The 13570-nt window shown below is 35.5% G+C and overlaps 1 protein-coding gene and 2 pseudogenes across 1 annotated transcript; all 3 read left to right on the top strand.

Annotated features, from left to right (window-relative positions):
* The first annotated feature begins 205 nt into the window (after window positions 1–205).
* LOC146898940 (uncharacterized) lies at window positions 206–1381 on the top strand (annotated as a pseudogene).
* Window positions 1382–8082: 6701 nt separating this feature from the next.
* On the top strand, window positions 8083–12011 carry LOC146898938 (protein FAR1-RELATED SEQUENCE 5-like). Its single transcript, XM_085737287.1, has 5 exons — window positions 8083–8591; window positions 9023–11181; window positions 11285–11344; window positions 11453–11617; window positions 11711–12011. Exons 2-5 carry the CDS (start codon window positions 9907–9909, stop codon window positions 11765–11767), a joined length of 1557 nt encoding a protein of 518 aa, XP_085593413.1. The 5' UTR covers window positions 8083–8591; window positions 9023–9906; the 3' UTR covers window positions 11768–12011.
* Window positions 8507–9882, top strand: LOC146898939 (protein FAR1-RELATED SEQUENCE 5 pseudogene; annotated as a pseudogene).
* Window positions 12012–13570: the final 1559 nt, after the last annotated feature.

Genomic DNA, 13570 nt, shown 5'->3' with positions numbered 1-13570 from the left:
CACTGTGTTCTTTATTTTCCTGTCCTTTATTTTTCTTGTTTTTATTTCTGTTTTATCGCTCGATGTTGAAAAATTAACCGGAACATTGCAAATGTTAAAACATCTGACAGAACTTTTAAAACAAGTGCGCTAGAATTTCAATTGGCATCAGAGCAGGCACCCTGCCTGTTTTAGGGTGAGCTCCTGGGAGTACTATTCTAGCACTATGGACAAGGAAGGTGGTTTTTTAAACAGGCCCCCTCTATTTGATGGGTCCAACTATGATTACTGGAAATCACGCATGAGTGCCTTCCTCAAATCTATTGGCAGCAAAACATGGAAGACAGTTCTAAGAGGTTGGGAACATCCTGTGCAACTTGATGCTGATGGCAATAAAACCGATGAGTTGAAACCTAAAGAAGAATAGAGTGCTGATGAAGATGAAGTGGCTCTTGGAAACTCAAAGGCATTGAATGCTCTGTTTAATGGTGTAGACAAGAATATGTTCAGACTGATCAAGCAATGCACTGTGGCCAAAGATGCTTGGGAGATTCTCAAAACTGCACATGAAGGCACAACAAAGGTAAAAAGTGCTAAAATCCAACTTCTCACTACTAAATTTGAGAATTTGAAAATGTTAGAAGATGAGAGCATTCAAGATTATCACTTGAATATTCTAGACATTGCAAACTCTTTTGATTTTCTCGGTGAGAAAATCTCCGAAGAAAAATTAGTAAGAAAAATCCTAAGATCTCTACCCAAGAGATTTGACATGAAGGTCACTGCTATTGAGGAGGCTCAAGACATTTCTAGCTTGAAGGTTGATGAATTAATAGGTTCTCTACAAAACTTTGAGATTACTGTCAACAGTAAGACTGATAAAAAGAGGAAGGGTATTGCCTTTACTTCCAACATGAATTCTGATGATGCACAAGGAAGTTTTGAAGATGATGAAGACATGGCAGAGTCTCTGGCACTGCTTGGGAAACAATTCAAGAAGATCTTCAAAAGTTTTGACAGAAGGTCCAGACCAAATGGGTAGAACATCCGACCCAACATTGACAGTCAATCCAGTAAAGAGAGAATGACAAGACCTGATGAATTAGATTATCACCACAAAGAAGTACAATGTCATGAATGTGAAGGCTATGGTCATATCAGATCAGAATGTGCAACCTTCCTCAAGAAACAAAAGAAAAGCTTTGCGGTTACTTGGACTGATGATGATGAATCTGATAGAGATTTTGAAAATGAATCTAACAAGCATGTTGCTGCTCTCACTGGAAGAGTTCTTTCTGAGGACGAGTCTTGTGATGAAGATCTTGTCTATGATGAGTTGACGGTTTCCTATAAAAAACTGAATGACAGAAACACAGATATCTGTAAACAACTTGAAGAATAGAAAACATCACCATCAAACGCGAGATTGAAAATACTGGTCATCTAGCAAAAATCTCAGAACTCAACAATGAGGTAATTCAGTTCAACTCACAACTTGATTATGTTATGAAACAAGTAAAAATGATGACTACTGGGACTGATGTTCTAGATGAGATTCTGGAAGGACAAATCCATGGTAAACCAAATGGAATAGGGTTTACCTCTAAACACTCAGGACAGAGTCAAACTTTTGCCCAGGCCTTGGCAGAATATGGAATGGCAAAGAAGGAGAAACCTATAAAAAATATAAAGTTTGTAGCTTCCACTGGTACAAATGATCCAATAACCAGTAAAGGTATGTTGCAACATACCAAGAAACATCATGTTTCTAAAGTTGAAAAGGTATCTCTATCCAGGACATGTCATTTTTGCGAGAAAAAGAGGCACATAAGACCTTTTTGCTACAGGCTTTTTGGGTTGCCACAACAGGTACAACAGAAGGAACATAGATCAAGAAGGATAACTGTCAGAAAAGTGTGGAAACCTAAAAGATATAATGTAGGGTTGATGGCTCACATTTCTTAGAAAAATTTGTCTAAGGAAAGATGGTATTTTGACAGTGGATGTTCTCTACACATGACTGGATCTAAGGATCTGCTTAATATTAAAAAATCTTGTGACGACAGTTATGTTACTTTTGGAAATCAGACAAGAGGTAAGATCCTTGGTTCAGGTAGATTGATCAGTCCTGAGTCACCAAAACTTGATAGTGTCCTATTAGTAAAAGGTTTAAGCACCAACCTGATTAGCATAAGTCAACTGTGTGATCAAGGAATGAGTGTGAACTTCAGTAAATTTACTTGTTGTGTAGTTGATAGAAAAGGAAAGGTAATAATGAATGGCATCAAATCTGAAGGTGATTGTTACTTGTGGATACCTCCCTGCAAGGATCAGACTCAGTTTGATCAAGTTTTGTCTTTAGGGAATAATAAATGTATGTCCCAATCTACGTGTAAGGACAAGTTCCCTCTAGCTGGAAACAGACTCTCAAGACATATGAGGCTAGAAAAGGAATTATTAAAATATTATGTTGAACAAGATGTTCCAACATTATGCTGCATCAACTTATGCACAACTCTTCGTAAAGATTTAAAGGGCAATTCAGATATTTTATGTCAAGAGATTGTGGCAGTTATTTGTGCTTAAGTTTGTTCCACTACTGTACGCATATCTAGGGCAAACTTCTCTAACTTTACTAAAACCTCCAACCAAAAGCAACAACCTTCATCCCATCATTACCTTGTCCCTCTCTTCACACAAATTCAGAAGAAACATCTCTCTTCTACAATCTCCTACTCAATCCTTTGGTACTCCACACCAAATCAATCTTGTTGCTATGAACTTCAAAAACGACCCCCTAACTGCCAAAGAAAGCACGGTTCCAGAACTTCGTGAGACTGAATCTTCAAAAATGACTGATCCCTCCACAACGGTGACTTCTCCAAAATCCGAGAAGAAAACTGTGACTAAGTCTACTTCGAAGGAGAAAAGGGGCCCTAAAACAAAAAGGGGTGAATCAAAGATGTCATTGAGCATGACTAATTTGTACCTCAAGGAGAATCCATTTATCTCCACTGTTGTCGAACCAAATGTTGAAACTTTCCAGAAGGATCTTCTAGTTGCTGATGTTGAAGCTATTATCAACAGTTCCTCCACCCAAGTTGAAAAAGGTAACTCTTCTAAAACCCTAATTTCTGTTGTACATGAATCTAGTAGAAAATTAGGCTTAGAAGACTTGAACGAAGCCATAGATCGTTCTGAAAATGTGGATGTATTTGATCCTAATCTTATTATGATGAATTCGACAAAAGACACTGTTTGACCTTCTACTAACATCAGTGATGGTCCTAAGAATGGTGAACCTAATGTTGGAACATCTCTGGACCAGCAAGAAAAAGAACCTGATGATATTGGATCTCCTGAAATAGAATCTGCTCATTCGTCTGAAAGGAATGAACAGATTAAAACAGAAGGAAATAAAGTGGAGACTGATCCTGAGGATTGTGCTGGTAAAAAGGATGAAGAAGATGTGGTGGTTGTTGATGATATAGATTCAGATGAGATTCCACTGGGTAGGAAATTTGGAGAAAGTGTGGCGAAAAGACTAAGAAGTAGTAAAGAGGAAGCAGTTGTATCAGAGGTTGAAAACTGGAAAAATAGGACAAAGAATGTTGGTACAGGTCCAAAGAAGGGGTGGAGCAAAGTGAAGACTAAGACTACAGCTGGTAGAACAAAGAAGAGAAAGATTGCTTCTGAGATTGAATCTGAACATGATGTTGAGGAAGATGTTACAAACATCATCTCATCTACCAAAATGAAGTCAGCTAGGAAGATGAATGTGCAGACTGTTGAAAATGTTCCTATTGACAAAGTTTCATTTCATCTACCTGAGAACGCTCAGAGGTGGAAGTTCATTTATCACATGAGGATGGCATTGGAGAGAGAGCTTGGGGAGGAAGCATTAAACATTGAAGCTATAATGAAACTCATTAGAGAAGCAGGTCGGATCAAGACAGTTTGTAATCTTGATAATTGCTATGAACAACTCGTCAGGAAGTTTCTGGTAAACATTCCAAATGATTGCGACAATCCTATTAGCAAAGAATTTCAAAAGGTGTATGTGAGAGGCGAGTGTGTTAACTTTTCTGCCAACATCATCAACAAATTATTTGGTATTAAGGAAGACAATTTCTCTGAGTTGGAGGCAACTGACAGTCAAATCTGCAGAGAAATCACTGCCAACCAAGTCAAAACTTGGCCCAAGAAGAAAAAGATTTCATCTGGTAAGCTATCTGTAAAGTATGCCATCCTAAGTAGGATTGCTGTTGTAAATTGGGTACCTATAAGTCATTCCTCAGATGTTGCCAATGGTCTTGGTAGATTTATCTATGCTATAGGTACCAAGGCTAAAATGGATTTTGGTGCTTACATCTTTGAACAAACTATTAGGCATGCCAAAACGGATGCTATTAAATTTCCCATTGCTTTTCCAACATTACTCTGTAGCATCATTCTCAACCAACATCCCAACATTAAAAATGCAAAAGATATCCCTGCCAAGAGGGAATCTCCTCTAACCTTGCACCAGAAACTGTTTGGTGCTGATCATGTTCCAGACATTGTTGGAACATCTGGAACTGCACCTGCTGCAGGGTCAATGACTAAACAAGAAATTTTGAAAGCTCTAAAGGACACCTGTGTCCTACTGGAAGAAAGGAAAGCCAAGCTTGAATTGATGATTCACTCACTGGAAGGTGAAATTACTGCTGCAAATGGACAGGAGGAAGATGACTATGCAAATAAAGCATACAATGAAAATGAGGACATCAAGGAAGATTCTGATAGCAGTTCTGGAGCTGCTGAATGATTTTTTGTTGTTCTATTTTGTGGGCTATGCCCTGAATACTTTTTGTGCACCTGTGTGTGTGCCTATTTTGATGTGTAATATCCTAATTTTCTTCTGGTCTCAGGCTTTATCCTGTTTTGTTTGGCATATTTGTGGCTAAAAAGGGGAGAAAAATTGATGTTTCCTTTCTTATACTCTCCTATGTATACGTGCTCTCTGCATATATCTGTGCCTATATGCCTATTTTTATGCCTAAATGTTTTTACTGCACCTGCTATTCGATGTTGTTGCATTTATTTTGCAACTATTTCAGGTTGTGTGTAGATGTTGGCTCTCATGTTGCAACATCTTGATGTCCTGGTAGGTCTGATAATCTGAGAATTTGTCTCAGTATTTTTGTTTGTACATGTTCCTTGCTGACATTCTCTGATATGTTGGGACATGTCTATGAAGACTGGTGTAGATGTTAGCACTTGTGGTAGAACATCTCTATGCTTCTGAGATTCTGGTTCTCTCAGATGCTGTACATGTTCCCTGCAAATGCTTTATCAAAGGTTGGAACATGTCTGTGAGACTCTGTGCAGATGTTGGCACTTTCGCTGCAACATCTTGTTGTAATTCTGAGAATTTATTTTTCTTAGGATTCTTAGTGTACAGGTTCCCTACTACTGTCTTATATTATGGAATCTGTCTGGTTGGCTTCATAAAGTCTAGGTTGTGTGTGTGACCTTTGATAGGTCTGCTAGCATGTATCTGATGATAGGATTGCTAGCTTGTTAATATTCCTTGAATGTCTATGCCCAGATCCTGAATCTTATCTGTCTATGCATCTATATGCATGTATTCAGGGGGAGTAATGAAATATTCCTGTAAGTAGTTGTTGGAGTAAGCCCTAATAGCCAATCTATGTCTATTGGGTTTGGCTTTGTATCATGATGTTGATATAAGTATATATTGTGAATATATAATAATAAGGCATTTCTTTATTGATTTTGTTCTGTTTCAAAATAATAAAGTCCCTAGAATAGTTAGTCCGTTTAATGGAACATTAAGTATAACTTAATTGTGAGACCCCGTTAAACATAAGGAAACTATTCTTAAAGTATCCGTAGTCAAACTTTATTAAGAAGTGGGATATCATTAAAGCATAGAGACTATTATGTGGGTAGACTGATGATCACATCTCACAGGTCATGGATAAAAGAGTTATCAAGTCTTCACATAGATATAAATATTAGGAGTAATATTTATATTGGATTGACCCGCCATGAGAATACTACATAGTAAAAATTATGAAAAGTGTCATAAGATATTCTCATAGTGATAGTGGTGTATTCCACCCTTCGACCTGAAACCACTATGTACCCTAGATGTTGGAGTCGAGTGCTTTGTCACCATTCAAACGTTGTCCGTAACAGGATGACTATAAAGTTGGTTGATGGGTACTCCATGAATCATGCTGAGGGACATGAGTGACCTAGATGGAATTTGTCCCTCCTACATAACAGGAGAAATGTCTACGGACCCAATATTGAACTAGACAAGGATGACACGGTCTATGCCTTGTGTTCAATATAGACATGAGGGCAAAAGGGTAATTATACACATGATCATTATCACAGAAAGGTTTCGTCAGATCACATGACATTCTCGTCACTTGGGTAGCAGTGATGTGTTGCTAGATACCGCTCACTGTTTATAATATTAAATATGTGATTTAATATTATTGCCAACGTTACGGGAACCTATAGGGTCACACACAAAGGACAGATAGATGAGAGAAATAAATAAGTAAGACTTATTTATAAGATAAATAAGTAAGACTTATTAGTAATTAAATAATTAAATATTTAATTTACGAAAAATAGAGAAACGCGGTCCACCGTAAGGTATGGTGTGTTTAAGTGAAATAAGGTGCACCGTAAGGTACGGTGTACTTAAATGCTTGACTTTCTGAGCACACAAGTGGTTCTATAAATAGAACCCTTGTGCTAAAACTTTTGGTTGCTTGAAAGACTTAACCTAATTCTAAAAGTTAGAAACATAGCCGTCGTTCTCTAAACCCTATTCTCTTTGAATCTCCGTTGGAATTGGCTAGCACCGGTCATCGGAGAAGTTCTATTCGTGTGGACAGAGTAGAGGCATGGCTACGTGGCTACGTTGCTTTGCTCGTGATCAGAAATAATTCTGCTACAAAATAGAATCTGCCTTACCTTCTTGACTGGTGTTACCGGTATGGTTCTGCGCTTCAAGAGGTAAACACATAATCCTTAAAGTGTTTAAGTATGCGTTCTTGTTGATTTGTTGATTTGTGATTAATGATTTAATCAAGATCCGTTTTCATTGGGATTTCTTCCGCAAAGAGGATTAAAATTTTGAAAAACTTCTATTAAATCCCTTCAGTGGTATCAGAGATTGTGATTAAATCATTAGTTCGAATTTGTTTGCTTTACTTGACGATTGGCATGATTTAAGAGTTATTGATATTTGATGCTGTGAGTATCGTTTTGAATAGCCCGTGTTTGCTTTTATGTTATGAATTCGATTGATCATTATTTTTGTGGCGATAATTGTTATAGCTGTAATAAACTTATCGATTAATCTAGTTTGTTAACGATTGACTATTTGAGAGCATGTCTCCATCAGTGCAAAACGATTTTAATTAGATTGAAATTAGTTTGCTAAAAATTTCTGAACGCATGTCTCCACGCATTTCTGTTTCTCTATGGTCACTGTGTATGCTAATATCATCGCAATATTTTAATCCATGAAATTGTATTCAAGTTGAATTGTTTTTATTGCCCTGCAATGAATTATCGAAAGAAAAAAAAAATAAAGGAGCTAATCTGGACATATTTCTTTTGATTTTATTTTGACTTGAATACAATCGAAAATCATGAGATTTTAAATCGGTTTTAATACAATTGAATGACATTAATTCAAAGAAGATATTCCTTTCAATTTTGGAATTGATTGATTTTGTGAATTCTAGAGAATTGTATTAGAACAGTGAATCATAATAACACATTTAAGTGACCAGTTGTTGATGCAAATTGAATAGGCACAACCAATTGTTTTGTTTGCTTCTGTGTTAATTGGTTCTTTTTTTTGGTTACAGTGTTAATTGGTTCATTGTTAGTGTTTTGAAATTGTTTCAAAATACTAAAGATTTGAAAGTTGTATATGATATTTGGCAAAACTAATATTCCAAAGTTGTTTGTGAAAACGGAAAGTGATCCAAATTTTTCGAAACCGAAATTTGCGATTGATTACATGCGGATTTGACTTGAAAATTAGTTTCTTTTCAATTGATGGATATTATTATGGACAAAACTTATGCACAGTGCTATAAGTGCAGTTTTTGCTGTTCCCCAATCAAAATATGACACCTGTATTAAATTTCCACATCATTTAAGTTAACCCCTTAATAGTTAACGTCCGTTTTCTCTCCCCTGTTTCGTGCCTTCCTAATTTCTCTCCCTCCATCAGTTTCGTGCCTTAGTGTTTGGCGCTTCAAGAAACTGTCAATTCAAAACCATCTTCTTTTCATGTACCCATGAACAATCAGTGACATTAAACCTTGTTCTTGCACACGCAACGTTCCTCTTCCCTCTGTTTCTCTAATTCTTGCACCCATCTTTTATCTCTTTGAAGCCACCAATTCCAAATCCTCTTTGTTTCATGTATCCATGAACAATTGCTTCAGACCATTGTTTTTTTAGTTCAAGAAGGTACTCCAAGATGGAAAATTCAAATTTCACTGCAAGCAATGTCAATGAACCATTAGGGAGTGGCGATAAACCTCCAGTAAATATGAATTCTAATGGTATGTATTTTTCTATTTAAATTATATTCAATGTTTTTAAATATTTTTAGGAGAAGATACTTAGAAATTGATCGATAGGAGTTGGTCAGTAGGTTAGAGATGGTACAAATTGATAACATAATAAAGCATTGTTCTAGTTATAGTTGTTTATGTTGGTACTGTCATAGAATAACACACACTACAAGAAAACAAAGGGTTCATAGAGACATAACTACACCTTTAATAATAACACTATAATTGTAATTTATAACAACGTTTAAATTCATAATAATAGTAACATTGAAGCTTTATCTACCAAACTAGAAAAAAACCTATGTTCATGTTAAATGTTTACGTATTGCTTTTTCTTATAATATGTTTACCGATTGCTTGTTTGTAATAGATTGAGCTGATGATTTAACCATTAAATTTATATATTTTCTTATTCACAGTTAAAGGGAATGATAATCTTGAGCATGAACTAACTGAAGAAGATATAATCCCATATGTTGGCATGGAGTTTGATACCGAAGACCATGCATATAGATTTTATAATTTATATGCTGGCTTTGTTGGTTTTAGCATTAGAAAAGATTGGAGAAACAAAAGCAAATTAGATAATGAAACTGTGACGTCTCGAAAGTTTGTTTGTTTTAAAGAAGGTTTTAAGAGGATCAAAGAATATGATGAAAAAGTGTCTCGTAAGGATATCAGAACTGGATGTTTAGCACATGTTGTCATTAGTCGGGAATCAAGTGGAAAATATGTTGTTACATCTTTCAGAAAAGACCATAATCATGAGCTTGCATCCCCTAGAAGTAAGCATAAATTACCATCACAAAGGAGGGTTTCTGCTGCTCAAGCAGCTGAGGTAGAAATGGCAAATCGATCTGGTATACGTCAAAAATTGATTTTTGAGTTTATGAGTCAACACGTTGGAGGGAGGGAGAATGTTGGTTGCACTTCTAAAGATATTAGCAATCATTTAACTGCCAAGAGGATGAAGGAAATGAAGGAAGGTGAAGCATATACTTTGCTTCATTATTTTAAAGCAAAGCAAACAGAGAATCAATCATTCTTTTATGATATTCAACTTGATGTTGATAATCAAATCACAAACATTTTCTGGGCAGATGCTAAAATGGTTTTGGATTATGTTTATTTTGGGGATGTAGTATGTTTTGATACAACATACCGCACTAATAAGAATCTACGACCATTTGCTCCTTTTATTGGATTCAACCATCATAGAGAAAGTGTGATATTTGGTGCAGCATTGTTATACGATGAAACTGCAGCATCATTTGAGTAGTTGTTTAAAACTTTTCTTAAGGCAATGTGTGGAAAAAAGCCGAAGACAATTTTCACAGATCAAGATGCTGCCATGGCAAAAGCAATTTCAGAGGTTTTTCCTGAAAGTGAAACATATCATCGTTTATGCTTGTGGCATTTATTTCAGAATGCACTTAAGAATCTTAATCATGCCTTTCAGAGATCAGATTCTTTTGCTATGGATTTGAGAAGTTGCATTTATGATTTTGAATATGAGGATGACTTTCTTGCAGCTTGGAATTCGTTACTTGAAAAGCACGACCTTCACCAAAATAAATGGATGCAAGATCTCTATAAGAAAAAAGAAAAATGGGCTTTAGTATATGGGCGAAACACATTTTCAGCTGGTGCTACAACAACACAATTAAGTGAGAGCTTCAATGGTCGTTTACGACTTTACATGAAGTCCACTTATAATGTGTTAGAATTTTTCACACACTTAGAAAGATTGATAAATGACATGCGTTATAAGGAGATAGAGTCTAAATATGAAATGAGCCAGAAGATGCCTGCATTGAATATGGATATCATGTTACTCAAAACTGCTGGAGATATCTACACACCAGTTATCTTTTCTCTAGTTCGTGGAGAATATGAAAAGTCTTGTAATCTTCTTTTGAACAACTGCTCTAAAAACTTGCAATTATATGAATATGTAGTAAGTTTTTTCAGGGACATGAGGCAGCATAAAGTTACCTTTAACTCTGAAGATCAAAGTGTTGAGTGCAGTTGTCGACTTTTTCAATTCATTGGAATCCTTTGTTGTCATGCTCTTCGAGTACTTAATCATCAAAATATAATAGTTATTCCCCAAAAGTACATATTGAAGAGGTGGACTAAACAAGCTCGGAGTGGATGTGTGCTAGACAGTAAGGGACAAATTATCAAAGAAGATCCAAAGATAGTTGTGGCAAATCGCTTCAAAGATCTATGTCGCACTGCAGTAGGAATATCAAGCAAGGCTGCTGAAGATGGAGATGCTTCAGCAGTTTTAGCAAGAAAATTGATGGAAGCTAGCATTGAAGTTGATAAAATCTTAAGCAAAAGATCTTCCACATCAACAACAAATCTTGGTGAGGTAAATAGTCGAACCAATGAGATAGTAACAGATGATATTACCACTGTATCAAAAGCCATGGGTATAAAAAAGAAGGATGGTAAATCACGCATAAAAGGCAGGCCTAAGAGTTGTGTGGAGAAAAAATACAAAAGAAGCAAAGGCACTCACAAGCGTAGTCATGTGACACAAAATTATTCAACCATCATGTCAATTATGCAGGTACTACATAATAGTAACTCATATTTCTTTGTTTGAGTATAAATTATTTTGTTCAATACTTTATCTATTAAATTAAATATGTTTTTGATTGTTGTATGTGCAGAATTTTCCATTTTCACATACATATCAAGATCTAGAAGCAGCTAGTATTAGTACATCACAGGTTGGATTATTCATCACACAATTTATTTTTCTTTTTTGTACTTGCAGATTTTTTTTTTTGTTCAGCTTTATATGTGTGTCATACTCATCATATCCCCTTCAAATGTAGGCTAATGACATGAATAACGAAAATGGAGAACACGGGGAAGAATTTGGTCATTCTACCGATGCTTATCATGGACAAGAGCATCTGAGTCAAAGTCGCATGCTTAACTCAACAAATGTAGAGCCTCAGGCACCATCTGCTGAGTTTCAATTTCAACCAAGTCCTTTGGTATTTTAAGCACTCAATGCTTTATCACTAATGTTGTCAACACTCATTACAAGCAAATTTTTTTAATCAGTGGTATATTTTTTGTTGGTGTAGGAATTTAGCTTACATGATGGCTTGTCTTCATGGGGTGGAAACAAGGAGACCAATTGATATGGTTCTTCACGCTAATCCGAAGATTGGAAGATGTTTGACTACATATTACATATATTTGTTTTTTCTGTATCCATTGAGACTTAGATACTGTCTTATTATTATTATTATTATTATTTACGTGCATTGAAAAGAGTTTTGTACCAATTAATTTTTTATTTAGCATTTGAGACCATTGTTTAGTAGGGAAAGGTATACTAGTGCATAATATTATTAGTAATGAAATTGGTTTGACATTAAGAAAGGCAGCAACAATCATAACCATTCCATTTAATTTGCTTGTTTTCCATTGGTTTATTTTGATATCAATGGGACATAAATCACACAAAATTACACACACTAACTATCTAGCAGAGAAAGAACAGAGAAGAAGAGATTTTACAACATTATATTTTCATTCACAACATTGATACTACACAATGGTTGCTTCATGCCTTTTTATAAGCTTAGTTTCTTAATACACCAGCTAAATAAAATTCTTAAATATGAGGTAAATAAGAAGGTGATGCAGCTGTACTAAGAATGCAGCTCTGCTACGATCAGGTAGCGGGTCGAAACTCCAAAAAATAAGACCCTCCAAACCCCAAGTACAACCTCGAATCGCTACTGACCCCATACCATTAGTGGTGATTGAGACTCCCACAAATTCTCCGCTGTAGAAAGAAAAGAAAAAGACGATCATCAACATATTCAAACTACAAAAGGAATTGGCTGCAGACTGATGAAGAAAATGCAGAAAAACAGTCTAAAGTTGCTTCCTTGCCTTAAAAATGCAGCCTACAATACACAACTAGCAGAAAGTTTCACTGCCAACCCCAATAACAGTGTGATTACTATGAATTTTAGTGCACCTTATTAATATGATTTTTCTTTTGCAAAAACAAAATTGAGACATTGATTTTTTATTTCAATTGAGCTTTAGAATGATGGATATATATGGATATGCAATGCGTTCTCCTCATCATGAACCAAGCACGTGCTCTTTAGTCATAGGGGTTAAAATTTTCTTTCTTTGTTTGTTAGCCTTTTATTTATTATTTCATTTTTTATTTATCAATATTATAATCGTATGTGCCCATATGCCATGCTATTCAGGTTTCAGATTTCATGTTCTTTGTTATTTTTCTTGACTTCTTTTGATAAAATTATTGGTTGTAGTGAGAGCATTCTGAACCTTTTAAATAGTTTCTTGCTATGTAGTTTGGTTCATAAATACAATCAACTTATTTTCCCTTTCCCTGGAGTGATGTGCAACAACCAAATCATTGTTTAAGTATTTAAAAGAAAGGATGTGCAACACTTAATTGATTCGAGCAATATGAGAATATATTGAGCTTTACGTCTGCGGACAAATTAAATGTAAGCACACATGTCGTTGTCCTGTCAGATACCGGAATACATTGTACCCCAACATCGACACGTGTTATACACCAACTTGTGTTGAAAGCCAGACACTTCTTCAATCGAAAGTGTCAGTGCCACATACCTTATATATGCATCAACCGAGTGTTTTCACAACATTTTGAAAAGGATCACATTTTCAAAAGAAAAATAAATAAAAATCATTCCCAAAACTCAGTTCTCAAAGAGTTAGTTTCATGAATCCTCTCTAATACTTCGAAGCTTAAATGACACATGTGTGTTGTAAGGAAAATTTGAAGAAGAATCATAAAAAGATGCTAACTAAACTTCAGAACACTTCAATGGAGCATAACCAAGTCTGCATTCTTTGTATCACACAAAATCTGAAAATTCTGTTATTCATAGTTTCTAAATTTCCAAATCCAAAGACAATTCCACTTC

Source organism: Medicago sativa, chromosome 8 (assembly GCF_051527215.1).
Source record: "Medicago sativa cultivar Bolivia chromosome 8, Bolivia_mono, whole genome shotgun sequence".
Taxonomy (NCBI): domain Eukaryota; kingdom Viridiplantae; phylum Streptophyta; class Magnoliopsida; order Fabales; family Fabaceae; genus Medicago; species Medicago sativa.
The sequence above is the reverse complement of the archived record's forward strand: the minus strand, read 5'-3'. Positions and strand labels throughout refer to the sequence as shown.